At 39.9% G+C, this 25,398-nt stretch overlaps 1 protein-coding gene across 2 annotated transcripts; it reads right to left on the reverse strand.

Annotated features, from left to right (window-relative positions):
- LOC146479805 (low-density lipoprotein receptor-related protein 6-like) lies at positions 1-24,800 on the reverse strand. Of its 2 annotated transcripts, none has more exons than XM_085110657.1 (19): positions 24,621-24,800; positions 23,028-23,442; positions 19,335-19,747; positions 18,839-18,964; positions 17,203-17,403; positions 15,678-15,873; positions 14,771-15,162; positions 14,293-14,415; positions 13,074-13,470; positions 12,356-12,741; positions 11,367-11,495; positions 9,527-9,926; positions 8,162-8,346; positions 7,153-7,356; positions 6,429-6,548; positions 5,642-5,758; positions 4,791-4,907; positions 3,632-3,766; positions 1-2,572 (listed from the first exon to the last, which is right to left on the reverse strand). In XM_085110657.1, the coding sequence occupies exons 1-19, from the start codon at positions 24,673-24,675 to the stop codon at positions 1,704-1,706; spliced, it is 4,980 nt and encodes a 1,659-aa protein (XP_084966783.1). In that variant the 5' UTR covers positions 24,676-24,800; the 3' UTR covers positions 1-1,703. The 2 variants fall into 2 exon arrangements, with proteins under 2 accessions (XP_084966783.1, XP_084966782.1); XM_085110656.1 differs by having other exon boundaries at positions 18,839-18,962; positions 19,330-19,747.
- Between the last annotated feature and the right edge of the window lie 598 nt (positions 24,801-25,398).

Raw genomic sequence — 25,398 nt, forward strand, 5'->3', positions numbered from 1 at the left:
TTCGTACAAACATCTTTATTAAAAATATATTAATCTAGGAAAATTTTAAAAGTCATCAGCAAAACTGCTTGACAATAGATACTCTTGGTTAAATGTAAAGCACCATTTACAAATTATGTACAGTATTTACAATAAATAATTTGGAAACCGTTTAAAGCACTGTAAATGTTGCTGCTAGAAGGTAGTTTGACAAAACACAACAGTTTAACAACTAATAACGCAAATGAACACAGTTCGTGAACAAACGATCTTTGACCAACGACACTGACGATTCTTCAATGTTCACTGTTCAAAACTATGATGATCAAGTAATGATACACTAGTTACATTGCTTGTAGTCCCTCTCGAAATAATCTGTTGTGGCGAGGACCGTAGGCGAGAAATTGGAAAGAAAAGGATTTAGCGAGCGTCCTCGCGTGGGTCGTAAAGGAAAGAGGGGCACTGCAAGCAGTGTAATGAATCAACACTACTAGCGTTTTTTACAGTAGTGTGCTTAGTAACCCGTCCTTCGAAAGAGAGCGAGGTTGCTTTGACATAAACCTGCGTGAATTTTTTATATGCAAACGCAAACTAGTTAGCATGATTTCAATATGAAAATCAGTGATGTTTGTATCAAAGCAACATCAACTTAGGCCTCGCTCAACGACCGGGAGCCCGTTTCTCGAAAGTCACGGTAACTTACCGGGCCCGATAAGTATATTTTTAAACGTTTTTTTCGCCAATTACACAGTGATTACAGACATGGTACTTGGCCAATGTTTTCATAGAATTATAAGATTTTAAAATTTAGTATTCAAATCTAACAAAAATTGACTTCTGTTAGGAAATTTTTATCACCAAAGACACTTATCGGGCCCGGTAAGTTACCGGGACTTTTGAGAAACGGGCCCCTGGTCACTACAGAAACTACACCACTGTAAAAAGCACTCTGATGAGTGATCATCAACGATTTATCAGTGACCAACAATGACCTAAGTGGTTACCAGTAAATCTCATTCATTAATAATTTATCAAAGAATCTCCAGTAGCTCCCTTACGATCAGCAATCATTATCCAATGAGTATGCATGATTCACCAGTGATCATCCAAGATTCATTACTGTTTTGCCAGTCAAGATTCTCTCACAACAAAACGCCATGCAAAAGAGCAACACCATCACATCACGTACCGTAACTGAGTTGAATAAGAACATTCGACTCTGAAGGCAAAACCAAATCGAATCGAAAACCCAAAAAAGCAGACAACATTGACAGACTTTAAACAGGAGATCTTTGAAATTAGGCAGCCCGCTGTCCAAGGCGACTCTTAGGTGACTATAGTATATATAACGAGCCACCAGCTACGAGCTGGGAAAGCTCCATATGAATCATACATTTGATTCAGCATAGTTACCCTACTAAATTGTAGGCGATTTCATTATAGCATGGTTGTCTTAAAATGTATGTGACGCCTCTAGCTCAATCGTAAGACGTCAGAGACGGGAAACGTCCAAGTTCAGGATTCCCTTCATTGCTGCACCGATGAGCGTCCATTCCACAGCTGACTTTTAAAACGGTGACGCTCTTTTTCCGCTTGAAGTATGAAATGAGTTATGCTTCTGTGACAATTCAATTATTCTTGTGCCTTTTACCTTCGGAGCGTGCCGCCCAGGTAGGCGTGACTATGACACGTCACGCAAGTTAAACCCTTCTTCTCCTTATGCGTTACAAAACCATAGACGGGGCATCAGTCACAGGAGAAGGGGGAGGGGGGTAGGGATGTGGATGAAAGCTCCTCTCAGTCATGGTTGGAGAAGGAGGAGGTCCCTCCTGGTCCGAAAAGTGCGTCGCTTCCGACAGGTAGTTCGTATTTGGCGTCGGAGGCGGCGCAAACAAATCCGAATCGTACGCCGCCTCCGTACATAACGACGCCGTGTACCGCTGATACCGACAACGGTGCGGTCTTCGACAGCGATGCCGGCTGCCGACAGACTCCACGTCTGTTGAGGCGGGTGTTGGAGGCGGAGGCATTCTGGGACGATGATATCTGTGTGACGTACATGATGACGGTGATAGCAGAGACTCGAAATAAGGGCGCGACCGCGAGGTATACTGGGATCGTTCTGTGACGGGAGACGGCGGTGGGTTGAGTGGCTCGTGGAAGTATGCAGTTACAACAGTGGACGCCGTGGAAGAGCATGACGCTCCTGTTAAATTGTTGCGATCGTACGCCGTGTGCGACGCGCTTGATCGATTGCTTAAACTCGGAGCGGTCCCGTTTGATTTAGACCTTTTGTTCGAGGAGCCGGCCGACCCAGGACCTTTGCGATGCGGCGCGGTTGTAAAGAGATCGTGGTGAGAAGAGGACGACGAAGATGCGGACGAGGGAGGCCTGGGATGGAGTACAGGAGTGACAACTAATCCTATCTCGTGCGCCACGTCACAGTCTGGTCCGTGCTTGAATTTGCGGCACGTCAGGACAGCCACAGTCAGAAATATGACGCAAACAATGATAGACGCAACGATCACGCCCACCATTTTGCCACTGAGGTTTGAATGGTGGAACGGATGGACTCCTGAGGCCGTTGTATTGCCTGCAAAACGTGGAAAACGAAATCAGTCTAGAGACACAACAGAAACAAATTGCCAGTAGGCCTTCACCTTTTCAAGCTCTATTTTCACTGGACCCAGATAACCGTCATCTCCGTTGTTTTTTTCTTTTTGTGTGTCTGGGCCCATTGTTTTGTTCTTCGTTCCTTTGTCTTTTGGCCAAACCAAAATCAGTTTGTTTTCATCGATTTTTCCCAATACACAAAGAAAGAACTTCGAAAAACTTGGCCAATTTTTTCAAGTTGCAATCCAATCCATCGTGCCCATCTGCGGGTAAAGATAATTGTTACTATGCTCTGAGCACTAACAGGGCAATTGTTAACGTAACTGGACCGTTATTTTAAACGTTTCCGTTGATAAAAATGTTTTTTGCGTATTCAAAGTGACATTGCCCCTTTAACAACTACTATCAAAGACCAAATTCTCCTATCTTGTCCCCATGCTTTTCTGATAAAAGTACTAGGGAGAAGTTATTAAAATATCAAAAGATCCACCTTGGGTCTGCAGCCAAATAGTTTAATTTTTAGGTTTAGGATACCTGTATACGGAAATGAATTAAGATCCCCGTAGTCAACTAGTTTGAATTTAGATTTAGGAAACCTGTTAATGTTTAGGTGTCAACAATTAGTAGAGGGGACTTTTTCCCTTCGCTACACAACACCGACACGTTAATATAGTTATTCATTCATTCATTTATTCTTCAAAAATTCGTTAATAATTCATAAGCCCATTGACCTATCAAATGGTCGATAAAACATCACGTGCAGTGGTTTTAAAACCCGATAAAACCTTCCCCTTAACAGTATGCGGTGTTTAATGCTTTTCTCGTATGCTAATTTCTATCGTTCACAAAAGCATCACGGTTATGAACTCTCTTGACACACGCTTTTCCAGGAATGTTTTTGAAGCCGTTCAAAAAAACTCGCAGCACATGTTTTATCGGGTCTAAAACCACTCGGCTGCGCCTCGAGGTTTTAAATCCCGATAAAACTGCTGCTCGTGTTTTAAACATTACATAAATCCTTGGAAGCGTTCACACGTACCTCTGGGTGTGACGCAGGTGATCTCATCGGAATTGTCATCGCAGTCCATTTCGCCATCACAAAGCCAGCTTCTTGCCATGCATTTGTATTCACCGTCCTTTTTGCATTTAAACTCGTCCCCGGGACATATCTTATCTACAAAGAGTAGAACACCATACAAACGTATTGTACTAAATACTTTCCTTTTAAATTGCCATTGCATGATTTTTTTTTTTCATTTATTTATAATTTTTTTATTATTTTCCCCACCTGAATCAACATGTCACACATAGAGGTTCTAAGAAAAGTTTTATTTTGCAATTTGGATAAAACGCAATATTTTAAATGATTTTCCAAAACCTTTAAATTTGCCGCCATTTTGGCTTACCACTTAGTCTTTTCTCGGTTCTTTTCGGAGCTAAACGTTTTCGAAGCTGAGATGTAGTCCAGGAACTCGTGGCTTCAATTCGTCTTAGCTGTTCAATTTGCTCACTTTCTGTGTCAGACAAGGTTTCTTCAGCCGATGACATTGCAGATATAACACGAAGACCGACAAAAAGATACCAACACTCGCTACTTTCTTTTCACTTCATTCGCAACTGACTCTAGCGCTGGTTCCTGAATCTACGTCATACGACCTCCGTCGGCCTTCCTACTCAGCGCCACCGGTAAACCGTAAAAAAAAATTTGCGTTTTTTTTTGCAAATCGAAACATTTTTCGAAGAACTTCTTTGGGTGATGTGCGGATTCTGGTGAGAAAATAATGAAAAATAATGCACGGGCACTTTAAACAGTTGCTAAAGTTACAGATGTGCCAGTGAACCTAAGTATAGCCCAAAACAGGCTAGCAGACTGAGCGGAAAGGAGGAGAAAAACAACAAAACAGACAGAGCAAACGCCAAAATAAAACAGGCGCGTGCGCACTTTCAGTATTTCACCGCTGACCAATGGTCGGATATCTTGCAACCTCGTGCCCACGGTCTTTGCGATATTCGGCAGCTTTAGCAACCAGGACGGTTTAATAACAAAAACAACTCTACATATATTTCTTATTCTAGGTAGTTTGTGTTGTTTATGCAAATGTGCGCTAATGAGGCTGGACACGTCAACAAAGATCCTCCCATAGCGTGTGGAACTCTTCACGGCCTTCAATAATTATTACCACGAAGCTAAAGCTTACCGCAGTTATTTTTTTGCTCATCCGAGCCGTCCTCGCAATCTCGTTCTCCGTCACAGAGTTTATCCGCACTAACGCACTGGCCTTTGGAACACCTGAACTCTCCTTTTGGGCATTCTGCTGGAAAAGAACAAACGGCCCGTCAGAAACTTACAGAGACATTGCCATCCCTGACAGTATGCAGGGGTGTGTGTCACATATTAAGGTACTAAAAAAAAGAGTAAGCTCGGCAGCACTCGTTTCCTTCAAGCGCGAGAAGGCACGGCGGAGAGAAAGAAGGAGGAAAAGATTGGGATAGGGAAGGGGTGAAGAAGGAAAAGACTTAAAAACTTAAGAATTTTCCCTGTCTTTTTTTTAGAGAGATATCTTTCTTGAAATGCTGAAAATGGCATTTCCAGATATCTTGATTTCAAAAGTTTCTGAGGGAGCATGCCCTCCCCCCCCGACACCCCTAGAGGCTCGCGCAGGCCTACTATTTCTAACAAGCCTTCTACTCAAAAACCTTATTGAAAGCTCTGCTATGTAGGAGAGTCTTCAGTTGTCCGTGACTCGATTTTACTGAGGGTAAGTTTGGCGTGGGCAAATTAACTACCATTCACCGATCTTACGGGAAGGTGTTAGTGAAAGGGTAAATAATGATTCACAGTGAAGCAATGCCACAAATAGACTCCGAGGAGACTATTTCTTCTAATTTCTGTAGCGCGCGATGGATCTACCGAGCGGGGAAGCCGCGAGCCACGAGAAACGCGAGCGCGGAAGGAAAGGAATCCCTCCTCGTTCACTTTTCTAATTTGCATAATTTTACCGTTACTTTGCGCGCGTAATCTGAAGGGGAAAAGTACGAAGGAACTTACTGCAGTTCTTTTCATCGGCGCCATCATCGCAATCGTCGGCTCCATCACAGACCCACCCTGCATGTATGCAACCTTCATCTGTACAAGTAAATTCGTCTGGGCCGCATGTCTTGGGAGCTATGGAAAGAACCATAGTAATTCGATGTAAGTTTTCCTCTTACAAATACATGTAGCAAAGAAAGAACAACAAAATTCACTGTACAGAAGCCTTTATGAAATGGAAAAAAAATCGTTGATTTCATTTACAGTCGAGGAAGTTTGAACCACCTTGTTCAGCATAATAAAACGTTCTGTTGAAAAGAACTAGGAAATTGATTTCAGTGGCCGGTTAGTTTTTTCTTTTCATTTTTTTTCCCACAAGAAAGTACTGCTCAATAGAATTCGTTTGAATGGTCACTCGTTGTTTACTGTAAAATTATCCAAACTGTGGAATCTCCTCTGACAAGACCTGTGAAAAACTAATAAAGCGAAAAGGTCTTTGTTTTCTTGTCCCTAAACTTGACGTGTTCGACTCGGTACTCGATGCACTCCACTCGAACCTCGATACTCGAAGCTTTCGAGTTTTGAGGATCGAGGATCAAGTTGCAAAGTTCGAGTTGGGAGGGACTGTCAAATTACTTTGCACGGTACAGACTGTACATGTACCAGCTACAGCTTTTTAGTCCCTGGATGTCATCATTCAAGTGATTCCTTTTTGGAAAACACTTTCCAACGGCACTGTTGGTTATTCGGTATTTTAAAAAAATAAATAAATAAACACTCCTGGAAAAAACAATCCACAACCAACCTCTACAAGTGAAGTTGTCTTCACTGAGGATCATGTTCATGGGGCAAGAACACTGAGCATGGCCGTCCAACCGAACCAAACAGATATGAGTACAGCGGTTGTTGGTACAAGGATGGTGAGCTGCAAATGGACAAATAACGACTGTTACACACCCTTCGTGAAGTATCATACACCCCCGAGTCTCCCATAGCTCAGTAGCAGAGCATCCAAACTGCTTACCCGGTCACAGGTTTAACCCCTGTTGGGAGAACTGGATTTTCGCCTTCTATTATACCTGCAACTGGCTGATAAAAACTGCCTCTCAAGAATTTACGTACTGACATTGAGACCAACAGAACAACAAAAAAAAAAAAACACACTTTAACCCTATGTAGACTGGGCTTTTTTTTGTTGTCTTTTAGGGCCAGGAACGACCTATAAAACAACACTAATATGAACTTCAAATTCAAAAGTGACAGTAAGAAGTGTAATTTTTCTTCATTTTAAAAAAGGATTTTCGATTTTCTGAACAAACTGCCCGTCAAACTCTGTTGCCATGGTAACATCAAAGTCGATGAGTACTAACCGACCAGTTCACTTTTTTCACAGATAAATTTACGAAAAAGTCCTGAAGTTTCATGGCATTTGCGCAAATATTAAATAAGTCATTCAGGTTCAAAGTGGCCGCGGGCAGAATCCCCCTCCCCCCCGCCCTTAGTCTAGGAAAGCAAGGGACCCCTCCTACCTCTGGTCTTCATTGTATCCACAACGATCATGTCAGATAAGTCATCAATGGCTGCTTGCACAGTATCGCCCTGAACTTGATCCTTTTTCGCGATTCTCATGACATTGCGCGACTCACGATCAATCCAGTAAACGTAATTGCCATAAACGGCTAAACCGACTGGTGTTAACACATTCATCTCGACCAGTGTAGCACGGTTTTTCCCTGCAAAAGAAGACTGTATTATTCTGTTGCTTATCTAACAAGCGACTACAAAAAGAACGGCTACAAAATAACTGCAAAATTAATGTTTTTGCACTTAAGATACATTCTCATCATTAAATCCCTTTTTCCCATCGTTATTTTCTTTTTTTCATTCATTTATTGTCGTTATTATCGTTTTATGTTTTGTTTTGTTGTTTTTCACCAAAAAAAAAACCGTTATTTAACAGAATGAGGTTCGAAATCTATGATCAGAATTTTTGGCTTAACTTTTTTGTCCTTAAACCCTAAATTCTGACAAAATATGTTCCATGCACACGCAAATAGAGAAACATTTGGGAGACAAGGTTTTCCCAACAATAGGGAGTTTAAGAAACGAGGACGGCGCTGGCAACGAGAACGCCACAAAACAATGGGCTTAATGAGCAAAAACAATCGCTTTGCACGTGCGTTTTACATTTTGGTACATTTCTTTACCGTCCTCTACAAATGACCAAATTTTAGGTTTTCTCGAGAACGGGAGCGTATGACGCAAAATCTTCTTTATTTTCCCTTACTTTGACGTCGTTCATACTAATTTAGTTCCTGGAGAGTTCGCCAGCATTTTCCAAGTTAAACAAATTTTTAATGATTAGGCAAGAGTTACAAAAACGAGAAGTTATATTTTTAAATGACGTTCTCGTTACCGTTGCCTTCCTCGTTTCTTAAACTCCCTCATTCTTCAGTGTTTGTAGCTCTAAGCTTTTAGGCAACAATCAGAACCATCTAAGTCGCCATGCCAGTGAAAATACTACATAAGCAGCCTCACCTGTAAGATCAGCGTACTCAATCTTCTTCAGTTTAGTGTCTGTCCAAAAGAGTTTCTGTTCTTCTTTGTCAACGGCCAAATCCCCGGGAGACTCTGCACTAAACATCATCAGTTTATCAGCTCCACCCATTGTTGCCCTCACAATTGATTTTTTCTCTGGATTCTCATCGGTGAAGTACATTTGCCTGTAGAATGTTAATAACATCAACTGATATTGATATTGGATACGGTTGAAAATGTGTCAACACGCAATAGCAGAGAAACAACAACTTCATAATGTTCTTTTTAAAAGGGCACTGTCACAGAGATTTCTCTGTGTTTTGGTTGAAACTGCTCAAATATTTGACAAGGTACTTGTACCTTTTCGCCGACATTAAATTGTTCTTAGAGCAACGAGAATTAAGTGGTTTCTCCTGGGAAGAACAAACTTTTAACTATAATCAGTTTTTAGTGATCTCTCCAAATAAGCTGGAAGAACTTGAAAAAATTGGCCAATTTTTTCAATTTTCGAATCCATTTCAATCTTGGCCATCCATGGCCAAAGATAACTAACGCTAGTTTCTGTGTAGTAGTAGGGTTACTGTAAGCAGCGATTCTGTGGATGCAAATGTTTTTTTGGCCATCAAAGTAACATCACAAATAGTGACACTACCCCTTTAAAGAACCACATGTAAAACGTTAAACCGAAACACAAATTAAGCAGTTATTTGAGCATGCTTTGGACTTCATGTCAGTTCTTTGAGCAGATGTTTGGTTCACCGGCATGACTCAGTTAAACTAGTCACAACTTTGCCCAACAATTCAACTGACAATGTTCCCAGTCTCAGTAATGCAGCCATAGAAATCTTTTCACTAAAATATTAGTATAATGCTACTAGCATTCTATCATGAATGCTATTCTCTTATTGGCTAAGCTACTCATTATCTATTCTGTTGTAGATAGTGAGTAGTGTGAGTAGTGCTTGGTGTGACCTATTTATATCATCATTCAATAAAAAGGTGAACCTTTCTTGTTGTCAAGTTTTGAACGATTAGGCAATTCATTCTAAAACAATTAGATTATTCTCTCTCAATTTCTATGTGTGATTATTGATTCATCGATTATCATGTGACAGAAATTTTGGTCTCATAATCTTATTGTTAATTATAGCTGAAAGATATGAATTGTTGTTTTATTGGTGAGATAAATGCACTTGTGTATCCAGCTTAGAATCCTTACAAGGTCTGTACTCAATGGAGGTGTTATAATACATGTACACGTACTTCCTCCGATTTTAAACTTTTGGATGATAAATTTTGTTCGAAATTTGAACATTCATACAATTTTAAAGCTTAAAAGTAACAAAACAGCAATGTTCTGCTCACCCCTTCTCCGGATAAAGCACAATAGAGCGTGGATAGATGTGCTGCTCTTTAAACACCACACCCAAGTTTGTTTTGTTCCTCAAACTGTAAACCTTAATGCTGTTTGAGGCACTGTCTGTCCAATACAGCTGCTGTCCATATGAGTCAATAGCCAGATCAAACGGCGACGCTCCAGCATCCAACTTGATGGCCTTAACGTTGGTGCCATTTTGAAAGGCACATAAGATTTTCTTGGTGGCGCCGTCGATCCAGAAAACAAGATGGCTGTTGTTGTCATAATCAATGGCAAGAACATCTGTCAAACCACGAACTGGCAAAACAACATCTACGTCGTCTGACGAGTTGAAGAGGATTCGACGGATCTCCCTCTTGGTACTGTAGAGCATGAAAACACGAGGCGCTAGAAAAAAAAAAGTTGTTGATATCAATATTAAATCTTCATAACCAATCATGCCCCTAATTTTATAGCCTACTGGCCAACCACCAGAGAGGGCAGTCTATATAATAAATATATTAACAATAATTAAAGTACATTTTACGCCTCTTTTTTAATATGCAAATACTGTATTTATTCGATTAACCACCCTGGGGGCACTTATTTAATTTCGGGCCCATGAGGGTGGGCGAATATTCGAGGTGGGCCCTTAGTATTTTCCAAACATTTTCAGCAAGTGGGCACATTTTTAGAGAATACCAAAACAATGGATAACAAGTATTTCGCTTCAACAAGACAAAACAAAGTGCAAAATCTAACAATATAAAAGTTCATCGACTACCGCTCCTCTTACTTCACACTGGGCTAGTACAGAAATGTTTTTTGTTAGGAAGGGGTGGGGTGGGAGCTTACTAACTTTTTGGGCTCTCAGGATGGGCACTTATTTGAGGTGTTCGCTTATTCAAAGGTGGGTGGTTAATCGAACAAATAAGGCAGCAGCAAAATTGCTTATCTTAATTACACGCCATATTTTCTTTGACAATTCACTCAATTCCATCTTATTAATGATCTACACACAATTCGTGTGCAAGGAAGTTATTCAAATATTTAGCAAACATTTGACAGGATATGATCCTCATGGCACTCAAGGCTCAAGACTAATGATGGCTAGTTACAACTACATGTAGCCAGAAACTGGAAAAAAGTAGGTTTTATGCTTTCACTAGCCATTTCGGCTAGATAAAATTATTTAAATAATCACAAAAGCAAATCACAAGAACAAGAACTACGTTTGGCTGCTTTTTGTGCTGCATACTTAGAGTTAAGGCTTTTTCATGTTAAGGTCAACTCGAAATTTCAATCACAAATAAATTTACAATTTGTAAACAGTGAGAAAACCTTTAGATATCAAATAAAAAATGTCTGACTTTCCTCCCTACCCTTTTTGCAAAACTAATTAGTTGAACTACAGCTAGTGAAAAGCTTGTTTTTGGCTAGCACAATCAGACCTGTTACTAGCCAATGAGCTAGTGAACTAAAACAGTAGTCTCAAGCCCTGCCCCTGCCCCTTAAGGCCCGTAAAAACCAGTTTCAACATTGGACCTTGATATTCTTTCAACAAAAGTTGAATGGATGTTGGGCAAATTTTGGACAAAAATGTTGAACGGGGTGTTCAAACAGCTTCAACACCATTCAACATTTTCAAGAACTAAGGAAATGTTGTATGGTTGTTGAATGAAAGTTTAAACCAATTTAAATTTGATTCAACAAGCTTTCAACACTCACTTACACTTTCAACAATGTTGAACCACCTGTTCAAAAATGCCCCCGACATTTGGTTCAACAAAGTGTTGAATATATGTTGAAGCAAATGTTGAAACCATTTAAACAGGCCTTCAAACTCACCCTTGCAAGTTTTGTTGTCCGTCACAGATAACGTGTAGTGGGTGGGACAGGAACACACCATTCTGTTACCAGGTTTAGCGAGGCAGAGATGGCTGCATCCACCATTATCCGCAGCACAAGGATTCCAGCCTGAAACAAAAGGAGACTTTCAAACAAAGAAAGAACTGCAATAAAGTTGCATTTCCCATGCAAGGACAGAGGAAGCCATGGCGCCAAAGGGCAATTTTACATCTTTGGGCCCTGTATTCAGGGGTTGAGCCCCTTCTAAAAGCGACTGGGGCGCTTTTTGTACTTTTTTGGGTGTAAAATATTTTGTTTGGTGCCAAATTAAACTCATCAACTTAAATGGCGAGAAATCTTGAAACAAATGACAAAAACCAGCATATACTGTATTACAGGCTGTGAATAGCAATGATCCGCAAAGATCAGCAAAGCAAAGCCAAGCTGAGATATGCAATCACATGTAAGCCCCTGCAGACTTAGGGGCCACCCCACACAAGCCTGCCTGCCTGAGGCTCAACCGCTGACCGGCTAGCATTGTCTAGAGGTTAACCTTGCCTAAATTACAATTTAGCCACATTTGTTTTTAACGTTCGTTATTTAAATAGTAGAACCATGCATAGACAAAGGTTGAATATATTCTCGTGTCTGGCACCTAAGCATTCCAGTACCCGTTCCCTGTTAGGTTTCTTCTGTCTGGTACTGTATGCAATATGCTGACTAACAAAACAGTCATTTTCAGGGCTCAAGAAGCAGAAGTGGAGGTGGGATGAGGAGGGTGGGGGAATAATAAATCTAACCTCCCAAACGGAGTCATATAAGAGAACAGAGTTTAATAGGGGGGAAGGGGGTGGGGATGCAGCTTTGTAGTGGCACATTTTTTAAAACATCATTTGCTCATTCACAATATGGTATTAAAAATCTTGTTATAACAACAACAATTTATCAAACTCCTAACGTACATGTATCTAATAATTATATGTACAAACCTTCCTGCCGGCTACTGTGAAACACCAGGATATCAAAAATGGATTCAATGTTTCCTTTGATTTGAATCCGGTCCAATCCATTTGTCTTGTTGGCACGGTAAATTGAATTCAGTCTCCAGTCACTCCAATATATATAATCCATGTATTGCGTCAGAGCAAAAGGGTTTGGTAGCTCAGATGCGACTGTTCGGCGATTTGTACCATTTAAGTTTGCACACTCAATCACTTTGTTTTCTGCATCAACCCAGAAGATCAGTCCCAATGAAAAATCAATTGTCAAGCCACTTGGAGAGGTCATGTTCGTAATCACAGTGCGTCTGTTTGACCCATCTAAGTCAGCTCGCTCTATCTTTGGGTCCTTATGGCCATTCACCCAGTACATATGCCTACAACAAAAGACAAGAACAAGAGATATTAGAAAAACCCTTATCAATTGAAATAAATCTTAAAAGTGCCTCCTTTTAATTTGTTACTGCGTTCACGGAATGATCTAAGAAACTTGGGTAAACTTCCTATGGCGGCACCTACTAATACAGGGATATTAATATTTTGTGTGTTTACAACTACTCGAGAAAAGCGCATATAAGCAAGGGTTACTGATATCCAAAAGTAATTAAAGGTCAATTTTGAAGCCATACGGCTGTACATTGCTTTGTATTTTACAAATACTACAACAAGTAACCAAAAGTGACTCATTCTAATCATTTATTTCATTTACCCTGAGACTGGATCAAGGGTCAGTTCCCGTGGCACCCACAAATCCCGCCATATCAACAACTTCCTGTGTTGACCATCCAGTCTGGCAACCTCTATTCTAGATCTCTGGTGTTTTGAGTCCGTCCAGTACAGGTTCTTTGCAATCCAATCAACAGCCAAACCATCGGGAAATGCTAAGTCTACCACAATCAAGCGCTCTACGTGGCTTCCATTGAGGAAAGCTCTGCTTATAGACTTGAGGGTCACATCTGACCAGTATATTTGCATGTCATGTACATTGAAGTCCAGAGCATTAGCTTCGTTAACGCCTACTAAGGAAATCACTTGGCCGTTGTTGGTGTCCAGGGAGATTCTCCTTATGTTGTCATGATTGGAGAACAATAGAAATGCTTCTGGCACTGTAATAAGATAAAATAATAATGAATATATGTTGAACAGGTTTATTGATCAAAATACCATTTAAACCAAAGTCCAAAATCCAAAAATCGACTTTTTTCCTCCGTGGGGGTATGGGCAATTTTGCCAAAAATTGCCAAATTTTGAACAATTTTCAAAAATTTCATCTCAGTTTTCATAGAACCTCTACATTTATACTTCTACCCAAAGAAAAAAAGAAAGAGTAGCATCCTTCCCCAACAAGCATTCTCATGAAAATCCCATGCCAGTCTTTCAACCTTCTAAGAGACTTGAACTTAGGATTCCAGAGCTAAAAAATGTCTTCCTTGGGAACCCATTCCTTAACAAACAAGGCGCCCTTGTTGTTGCTTCCTACTAAAAGCACTTTGAGATGGTTTGCAGGGTTGTCAAAAGTAGCCGGCAGCTGGCGAAAATCACCATCTACTTCGTGAACTTGGCTGGCTACTCCGCTGGGCTATTTGTGTGATTCTTTCAAGGTGATTGCAAAATCAGCCGCCTGCTCCAGCTGTAAGCCTGTTCCTAACTGAAAACTTCGTGACAACCCTGGTTTTTACATGACACAAACATCATTAGCTGTCAATATGTTTTAGCCACATGTTAGATTGAGCTTCAAAGCCCTATCAGTCTTGCTGGTTATGGGCAAATGACCCTACAACCAACAAGATCGCCCATGACATCAAGAAAATCAAGGCTCTTTCAAAGTAGCTGTAACAGGCTTAACATGTGATGGCCCTTAATAACAGCTCTGCACAAGATTTAATTTACACTGGTCACGAGGGAAAGAAGATTTTACAAACACTTACAGATACAATTCTTCTTGTCAGCAAGGAGCTCCATTCCTTCAGGGCATTCACACCTGACCCCTGACGGCCTGTATAGACATAGATGACTGCAACCTCCATTCTTACGCTGGCAGCGATTGGAACCTGTAAATACACACACACACAAAAATCAGAAAAACTCTATAAAGCTCTGCTACCAGCAAACAAATTCTCCTCACCAGTCTTGATATCATAGAATTAGCAGTAGTTGTGTGAAGTTGTTTGACAACTGAAAACAATATTTATCATTGCAGTTCAATCTGAAACCGTGGATGGAAGAGACACCCTGTGGCCATTCCCTCACATTATTTTTGACTTCACGTTTGACAAAAGCATTGATATCTCATTCCAGGAAGTACATTTCTGGGGTACTTTCATATACTTGTACTTTCCCAAAATTGATGGACCTGTAATTATTGCAGCTTCATTTTCAAAATCAATAATTGTTGATTTGTCTTACCATAAGCAAGACTAAGATTGACAGCTTTCAATCCCATCAAATCAGGCAAGCTGTCAATAATCATTTTTCTGTCACCACCAGTTCGCTTGTCAGTACTTTCTATGGCCCGTCTTTGCCAGTCCGTCCAGTAAAGGCGATCTCCAAGCACAGTAAAACCAAACACATGTGGCAAGTTTTCATCCAGAATTGTTCTACGGCGGCTCCCATCCAGATTCATGACCTCGATTTTGTCCAACTTGGCATCAGCCCAGTAGATTTTCTGTTCCAAAAAATCAATGGTGATTCCATTCGGCCAAGCAACAGAAGAATTCACCAAGGTGATACGATGACTCCCATCCAGTTCAGCGCGTTCTATCTTTGGATGCCTACCCCAGTCTGTCCAATACATATAGCTGGAAAAAGATACAGTTTTCAGTATGTGCATGAGTGGGTGCGAAGCACTCAACTTGACAATGTGATGGAGAACTTACTATTTATCATGGCAACCATTACAACTAACGACATGAATAGAGTCCTTTCTATCAACCCAACCATACAGTATAATTGTACCAGATAATGAACTCGAAAGGGAAACTCTATACATGAAACTTGTGAAGAAACACTTCAAATTATTTTGCTCCTGAACTACTTCAAAACAACAAACGGTGGTGACTAGCATTTTCAGCTGAGGAAAATGAAAAATCCCACAGCTCCAAAAAAGCCATTACCAACTACACCCTAAATCCAACAACTTTCATTTATCAATGCTTATACTTTCTAAAAGACAAAGATACAACTGTAACAATTTGGTACACAGCATAACAAAGAGAACCACAGCTTAACTTTTAAATCATCTTTCTCTCCCAATAACCAACACCTTTCTCATACTTTACAGTTCAATAGCCATAACATCAAAAAGATGGCTTACCCATGAGTTGGATCCAAAGTAATTGCTCTGGGCTCATCAAGGTGATCGCTAATCAGAATTTTTCTTGATGACCCGTTCAGCCTGCTGACTTCAATCCGATCAGTCCCGGTGTCTGTCCAGTACAAATTGCGTGCCACCCAGTCAACTGCAACACCATCAGGATGTTTGATTTCATTGGCTACTACAACCTGCACATCTAAAAAGTGAAATACATGAAAGCAATAAATTCAGATAGTGTTCAAGAGCTTGGAAGTCAACAATCATCACATCATCCTGATTCCTTCAGTCCCATAAGCACCAATATTGACAGGCATATTCTCCCCAATGTACTCTTGATTATATATTTCCCATGGTCCATGTACTAGTTGGGAGAATTTATTTAAAAATCTTTAGTGATCATTCCTCTATTCTTGTGACCTGGCCTTCTGCACAAGCGATGATGTTGTATGGAGAGATTATTGAATGCTTGACAATACTGGGGCTTCAAGAGTGTTTATTTGATTGATGCAAACCAGGTGATATGGCTTATTGTTTGGATAACGAACACTAACACTTCAAGCCCTTACATCACCACAAAATACTCTCCTCGCTGTTTTTATGTATAATGTTACTTAGCATTCCACATAAGAAATGGGCCTCAAGTCAAAAACAAGAGAAAGCTGCGAGCAGTTGCAATTTAAAGGTTGATACTCTCAGCATTTTTCTTATTTCCTGCAAATAACACACTATAAAAGGCCAATGAACAATGTAATACCCTTGAAGCCCCCTCCCCCCATTTCAATATTGAGGCTTTGTTCAACATTGATAAGGGAGGGGGGAAGGGGGGGGACAAGCAATACAATGGTGTTCGTCTAAAATGTACCCAATAACAGAGAGTGTATCAACTCTTTTTGCAATTGTTTGTGGCTTCCTGACCAGACAAATTGATTGGTAAACTTGAGACGATTTGGAGAGAACCAGAGCTATTGACTCCCTGACTCTTTAGATGAAGACATTTGTAACTCAGTATCTCTTTCCTCCTTTAAATCTATTCTTAAACAATATAATTATCATTCCACAGCAACTAAATCTATATCTCATTTTTGACCTTGCATGCCAGTATTTTCTCAAATGTTTATTGATCATTTCCAGTCTATTCGTTTCAACTGTAATTGTACGAACCATCTCACAGTCTTCAAACATTATACACCTGTATGTCACAACAATGTAATGAGGAAGCCTTATTCTATAAGCCCTATGGTTTCTCCTAAGGCTTCCTCATCACTTTCTCTTAAATATATATTGTTTGTACTCTTAATTTGCTTTTTTGTGACATGTGTGGTGAAATAAACATCAAACAAGACGACTTTGAAAGTTATCTGGAACACTGGGTAGTGGTTAGTTGACAGAATGGCATCATTTCATCTTTGGTGATCATTTAATTTGCTGTATTCTCATAATCCATATGTTTGATCTCAAAGTCATGTTGTAAGGAGAAATGAAATGCTGGTTACTATTGGGGTCTAAAGGTTTAATATAAGCTTACCTGTGCCATCCATTCTGGACCTCTTGATTTGAAGTTTTTCATCGTCACTCCAGTAAATTAATTTATCCACTGGGTCAAAATCAATGGCAACAGCATGTCTGATGCCAGAAACTGGCACAACAACGTCAGTGAGATCAGGCGTGTCAAGTGATATGCGCCGCAGATCCTCTTTCCTTGCCAATAACAGGAAGTGAACAGGACCTGAGGTGGAAACAGAGAATTGAAGAGTTGCAGTCATGAGTTTCCATAACAGTGGAGATATACAGCGCAACACAATTTGATGTACACAGTAACAAAGTTTGGACACATACATGCATCTAAATTAAAATTTTTTTAGCAATTGTTAGAAAACCTTCAACATGAAAAATAACTGGTGCGGTGTTAGGAAAGCTGATGGCCACGACCATGGGAAACTAGGGCTAACATGGAAAATTCTAGCAACATGCCTGGCTTTGGTGGTCAAGATAAAGATGTTGAATGTTACAAATGGGAAAGACTGCTGTAGATAATGGTCGCTCAGTTGAGAGTGAAGAGGGCGGGGTAAGCAGCAAAGACACAATATGAGCTTGAGTGAGCAACTCAGCAAAGGGGAGTTTAGATTAGACAGAGGTAAAAAAAAACAGCTCTGCCTTTGCTTAGCTTGCATTGCTTCTCCAGTTCGCTTGCATCAATAGCACCGTTCTACTATTATAATAAAAGCAACTACAGTTGAACCTCCATATGCAACCACCTCTCGTGAGCGACCACCCCTCGTAAGCGACCACCTCCCATAAGCAACCACCTATTTAAAACACCAAATTTCCCAGTCAAAGCCCTATAATTGTAACCTCTTGCAAACAGCCACCTCTCATAAGAGACTGCAACCAATAATTTTTCATTGGCTTTAATCTCTTGTAAGCGACCACTTGACACACGTTCTGATCTCCATGTCCTCTGGATGTAATACCCTACTCAGAGCTTACAGCATGTATGAAGAACCATTAGTGACAACCTAGCACTGCTCGTATTGGAACTAGGAAAATGTATGCAATAAATTCTCTTCAAATAAGTACATATGTCAGACCCATTCCTGGAGGAGTTCCCTTCTGGTTCGACTCTCGTAAGCCACCACTAAATCTTGGCATTTTGGGTGGTCGTTTACGGGAGGTTGGCTGTACTAGTAATCTTGAGCCTGCACGCAACATTTAACATGGACACACGCTGCATCTTTGTTTGCCACAATGTTGCAACATGTATCTGGCCTTAAACTTTGTTGCTTAAGTTGACACATTAAATTTCATCTTGAAAAAGCTACATGTATACATCAGCAGCAAGTGCTCAATCTCGTTAGTTAAAGGACGGTGCCTCGTAATAAAAGATAATTTTGCACAGTTTATGACTATGCAAGAAAGCAGATCTTAGCAAGGGATGTATTGAAAACCATAAGAAAACTGGGGATAACCACACAATTTGCAGAGATAGCTAAGCAACAATAATCCTAAAAGCATTAAAATTTTTAAATTTCAACAGCCCTTGCTAAGATCTTCTCTTCCCGCGTTGTCAAAAAGAAATCATTTTCTTGGACACTCGCAAGATGTGCGTGCAGAATGTATGCACCGTTGCAGAAGGAGGTACCATCCTTTCAAGTTAATTTTACCTTGCTCGCATGTTCTTCCATCTGATAGAAGCCTCACACCAGTTGGACATGCACATGAATGACTACGAGTATTTAACAAACACAAATGACTGCATCCTCCATTGACAGTTGAATTGCATGGATTACCTGTAAAAGGAGGACAGATTACAAGGTCAGTTCCAATAAAGTTAAAGTGATTGGCTTTAGTTTGAGGAATAATACCCTAAACTTCCTAAAATAATTATCCTTTAAAACTACTAGGGTACCATACTTACTCACAACCAAAAATTAAAATGACTCCTCTGATTTTAACCAACATAACTCTGATGTGGGATGACCCCAGGAAAAACTGGTATTAAGCTTAGTTAGTGCTGATCACCGCTCACATGATCCCGTTCTCCATTTGAGCAAATCACTTTTTGAGAGAGTGTTTTGCAGAAGAACTTTAGATGTAGCCTATCAAAAAATGAATTACTACTGGCACAGCTACATGTACAAGTAACTGTACTACACTTACCAGGTCTTGGTTGCTGTCTTTTTGGCTCAAATGCATGAATGTCCATAGGAGAATATGAATTTGTCCAAACCATTTGGCATCTCAATCCAGAATTCTTGTTGGTGGAGTGTATCCCTCTTGTTTTCCAATCCGTCCAATATATTCTGTTCTCGTACAATGTCAAAGCAAAAGGATGTCCCAGTGTACATTGAGCAGGAGATTTGAATATTTGCTCACGATTTGAACCATCATAATTTGCCTTAGCTATATAATACAATTTAGCATCTGTCCAGTATATTTTCCCTGCACCGTAGTCTATTGTTAGCCCATTGGGCCAATGAATTTGTTGTCGGATGATTACCGAACGATTTGAGCCGTCCATTTCAGCGCGCTCTATTTTGGGTTCTTCACCCCAGTCCGTCCAAAACATGTACCTGGAAGATAAACATCAAAATAAAAAATTAACCCTTTTAAGCCAATGTCAACACGTCAATTCTCCTCACATATCTCCATTTATCTCTTTTAGCACTGGTTGGGAGAATGTAAATTTTACCATTAGTGGTGGCTTCCTTTTATTCTCATGGCGTGAATGTTTAATCAAACAGTGACACTGGATGCTGTTTACAACTGGGGCTACTCGCTTAGCTTTTACTGAGGGGAGACACTTGAAGATTTCATCCACGCACTTAAAAGATAAAACTTTTTTTTATGCGGCATGACAAACAGCAACACAGCATTTGTACGTAAGGGGTCACGAGTTTCAAGAGTTAGCTTTAGACTTAAAACTTGATAACAACCTCCACAGACACCTTTAGTGAGAACACAGACTATCGTAAGAAAGTGCTGGTCTATAGCTTCAAATTCATTAAATGGCCATGCCACTTTTGGACTTCATCCACAAACTCAAAAGCTGAAACACTTTATGCAGAAGATAAATAGCAGCACAGAAAAGTGAAACATCAATAGCTGTATATATGGGTAAATGAATAAACTTATTTTAACCCTTTAACCTCTAATATCAAATAACAAATTCTCCTACTGTTTGACTTGTCCCCATTCTTTTCTTATAAAAGTATGGGGGAGAAGTTATTAAAATATCAAGAAAAATCACCTTGGGTGATCACATCCTTAATTCTCATGACCTCAGGGGTTGAATGAGCATTATTCATTTGATGTTACAAGGAGAAATTTGATGCTAATCACTGTTTGGGCTTAAAGGGTTTTTAACATGCCAAAATTCAAAAGTCAGAAAAGCAAACAGGGGCTGGGTCACGGTATTTTGGGTGATTGCGTGCATTTTCGTTAATTACAAAGCTCTAACTATGAAAACGGCAATGCAAAATTCAATTTAATGATGAAATCACAGCCACATAACAAATAAAGACACTATTTCTAAACATCATACATGTAGATCATGCTTTCACACAGATTGACCTAAACTTAAAAAATGCCGGCCCGCCATTTTTCAAGTTTACCCAAATGCAATCTCTTCTAATCCTGTTTACGTTTGCCCATCCATGCTCCCTTTTAGCTTCCTTGTCACTTTTGTGTTTTTCTAAAGGTTTAAGCAGTCATTTTGAGGATTTCGTGCAATTCTATGACCAGTTTGAATGTGTTAAAATTCCCCAAAATTCCATGACCTATGTTTTCCTCAAGGAAAGATACAGTGTAGTTTTAAGTATTTTAAGCTTGACACTAAGAAGGTTGAACAAATCCTTAGAGCTGTGAAATGAAATTTCCTCATTCACGGATCGAGTGCTAATACAGTACAGCCATCAAGGAAATGAACCATTTTATAAGCCTTGATACCAGACAAATTTACACTTCATCATATCATACAACAACAAATTCACAAACAAAAGCAAACCCCATTTCATTCAAATGAAAAAAAAAAAAAAAAAAAACAAGTGCAGACTGTAAAAAAGACCGATCAGCTTAATCCAAAAGTCAGGTCACTGGGGGCAGACAAACATAGGTTAATCTAGTGCTTCCTTTTTCCTTCCTCCAGTAGAGAATATCCACCACACACTGGTCAATTTTCCTTTAATGGATTACGAGACCAAATTGTAACATCATCTAAGAAAAACAACATTTTCCCAACACAAGCTGGGTCAAATCTCTAAAGAGGATAATGGTCTTAATAATTTCATAAGCTGTTTAGCTTTTTTCCATCCTTAATGGTCTGCACAATCAAACTATCTATTTCCACTGGCTTTTCGTGTACTTTTCCGCCAGTTGGCTCACCCAAAGACCACAGATCTTTCTCACGAAACATGGGTTGACAGTGAAATCAATGATTGAGCATTTAAATTTACTTCAACAAGCATTAAAGCCTCCTTGAGTAAGTAGAGCCAATACTAAGCACAAAAACAAAGAACCAACAAATGCCTTGAACAAAAGGGGCTGGAAAACTACACAAACAAAATTTAACCTACTCAAGGCAAAAATATAGACCATTAAACTTTGCTACTACTAAGCCTTCTGTAAAGAATATATTAAAAACGTGGCAGAATGATAACTTAATAAAGCTTATATTTCACTTGAAAATAAATCCCTTTCAGCTAGTGACAATTTTAAATGATTAACAACCTCTAAAAATAGGAAAATCACGGCCACAAGAATGATGTTAGCCTTGGTTTAATGGCTTCGAAAACAACACACAACTCACAAGAAGGGTCAGTGCCAATCGTCTTCAAAAAACACCAAATAATGTACTGCTCGTCCATAGTAATTTACAAGGCCAAATTTGCACTATGTTATTACACAGTGTCAATAAATCCTCAGAAACAATAGATAATTAAGAAAACATTCATTGGGTTCTGATTAGAGAAAAGGTCAAATGAAAATGTTAGGCAGCGCTATTGTTCCAGGCCATTAACAAGGCCTTCTCTATATGGGACCTTCGATTACTTATGAATGGATATTGCACGGAGAACCATCTTCAACAAAAAAAGAGCCCATTTGCTTGTGCTAAGGATTTTCACGGGTCTGCAGTCAAATAATTAGCAAGACAGAGCAGAAAATACTTTGGTTTAGAGCACAATCAACTTTCAAGGGCTCTAATTGGTCCTCTGAGATTTCATCCAAGACCAATTTTTTTTACTACAAGCACTGTCTCTGGTGACAAACAATCATGACATTTGCCTCTTAGGAGGGAAACAACACCACAAAACAAGATTCAATCTCGCATGGTCCCAGTTCATACTTAACAACAAAATGCCCCTTTACTCAGTAGAAAACGACAGGGGGTTATTAAAGCGGGAGCTTGCATAAGCTAGACTTCAGAAATGGTATTGAATTTTAATGCCTGCAATACATTCCTTTTGGCATTTTCAGGGCTAAGCATATTTCCTCCGTCCAACAGCCAACGAAAATGCAACGCTGACAGGAGCCGATGGCTAAAAATAGGCTGACGAAAATGCTGATAGATCAATGTTTGTTCACTGTAGCTCAAAGCTTAATGTATTTTTAATTGTGCATATAGTCCATTAGTCTTTCCTCTTTAAACTCTACGAGCTGAACTTATCCCTTAAAAGCGCAAAGCCGTTTGAAAATGTGCCACTAATGGTGAAGAAATTTACGAAAGCCCCCTAAATAACTACGATCAATGTGCAAGGCCATCTGACTACCGGAAATCGCAGAAAATGTCAGTAAAAGCAAATCAACCAAATTCAATGCATTTAGTTTAGCAATAAAAAAATTAGTCACACTTACCCCGATAACGGGTCAACAGCAATCGCCCTGGGAAGACCCAAGTTTTTCCAAAACAGAACTTTCCGATTAGATCCATCTAAATTCGCAACTTCTATCCTATTCGCTTCCCAGTCGGAATCTCTAACATCAGTCCAATACAATTTCCTCGCTACCCAATCTACAGCGAGTCCTTCGGGTTTCTTCAAACCCACCGAAATCACATCCTCCACTTTTCTTGTATGTCCTGTAAAGCGAATTCGCTTGATTTTCTCCAAGATAACATCAGTCCAGAATACATAACCTTCTGCATAGCAGAAATCTACAGCAATAGCATCGTCCAAGCCATCGACAACTATAGTTTCATTCTGGTTCCTTTGATTCCTCTGAACGATCCTAATGTCCTTTCGATTGGCATACAAAAGTTTCGGAGAATACGCTGTGGACAAGAAAAAAAGGGAAAAAAATGAAACTGGACATAGCGTTGGTATAGAAGAAGAATATAATCAAAAATACCAAATGCATTGTAGATCAAACGTAGATAATTGAGTTATTCTACGTTTTTTTTTTCGGAGACGAGCGCTCAACTACAGATTTCTTCTAAATCTCCAAAGATTATTAGCGAAAACAATCAGTAGGAAGCCGAATGAGACATGTTTCAACCAACGGGCATCATTGCCCTGTCTTAATTCATCGCCAATGTTCTCCGAGGATTTGCTAAATGTTCTGTAAATAAACATGATAATATAAGCCTACAACTGCTCTTACGAGACGCACGTATGACAAAATGAAGTCCATTCGAAAATCACGTAGAGTCACTAGATGGCGCTACTCTCGAAGCATTTCGCACAGAAAGCTTGATAATTTGGTTTTCTCGGTTCGAATTATCCTGCAAATGAGATCAAATACGCATGTAAACTTGTACGTGTAAAATACCGCATACCACATTCGGAGCGAACGCTCGATCGAAACTTCGCGTGGCCATTACGGGTATTCTGCGCACCTTTGTAACACAAATCTACAAGTTTAATTCCATCACGCAACATGGAATATACTCAAAGATATCTCAAAGAAGACCAAGACTCGCGTTTAGCATCATTCTACGTTCCTCAGCAAGTATCCGAACCGTATAACAAGGGAAAATGCATTAGGATAGCACGTGCAAATAAATTCATGATCAACTTTGTGTTGTTGTTGTTATTTCCGACTGTTCTCGTTCATTTTGCTGCTGTAACCTTTTCACATACAGAAGAATAATTTCAAACATATCTGCACTACAGTTCTAACTGGGGAAGGCAACTAGATCACGAACTTTCAACAGCTGCAAACGCGCCATCAACAATCTCGGCGCAGAGTTGAATGTCGGATCAATAATGGACAAAATGGACGACAACTTCAGTGTAAATTACAAGTTTTTAAGCGCTAAAGATCGCTTGAAAAGAACGGACCAGGAACAGTTGGCGAGGGAAGTGTCTTTCTTTGTTCAAAGCAATCTCCGTTCTTACATAAAACACAAGTATTCATTACCGAGAGAGAAATCTTAACCTTGAAAGCGCATCAATATCACACTAACAGCAAAGAACAGCTTCGCATAGATACGCTTTCGAAGGGACTTACCTAAAGATATCCTGTAATATAGGCACACCAAGCAAACTAATGCTTTGAATCTCATCCTACGCTATCGCTTCGGTAGCTTCACCATTAGAAACAGCGGTCGAAAGCTCCAAGAGGCGAAATAAAATCACATACAACCTTGAATCAGTTCCACAGCGAACGCAAATTCAGACACAAATAGCATTCTACTCGGGCGGTTCAAGAGCCATTGTAGGATCACGAACGCTTCCGACCAATAACGACGCTCGTTTCGGCTCGGGACACGTGAGCCGACCACGCAGCCATTGGCCCGATGTGACATCGGAGCCGAAACGGGGGGTGTATCCTACTGATTAGGCAAACTGCCAGACTAACAATGGCGAAACAATGCAAGCAACATTGGCGAGCAGGAGATTGAGCAAAGAGGCTTTTTTTCTAAGAAGTTTAAGCATACCTGAGCCTTAAACAATATGAATTAGCTCTGACTGAGCAAAACTTTCCATTTATGCGTTAATGGCAATTTTCATCCAAAAAGCTCCAACCGGCACGTAATCGTTTGCTCCAAAATTGTCGGCTTTGAGTAGCGCATTCTCTGGGGATCCGGGAAAACAAAGGAAAAATGCTTTCTGAACTTCCAAATTACCATGTCTTTATTTAAAAAGAAACGTTCGTCTTTTCCTAGAATGGTAGAATCTAAAAATAATTCCGTACTTTTATAGCAACTAACTATAATAGCTGCCTCAATCCGTTGACCTATAATTTTAAAATTCTTTTTGCCGGGTAACATTTGGAATTTTTCAGT

Source organism: Pavona decussata, unplaced genomic scaffold (genome assembly GCF_977016875.1).
Source record: "Pavona decussata unplaced genomic scaffold, jaPavDecu1.1 SCAFFOLD_58, whole genome shotgun sequence".
Lineage (NCBI taxonomy): Eukaryota > Metazoa > Cnidaria > Anthozoa > Scleractinia > Agariciidae > Pavona > Pavona decussata.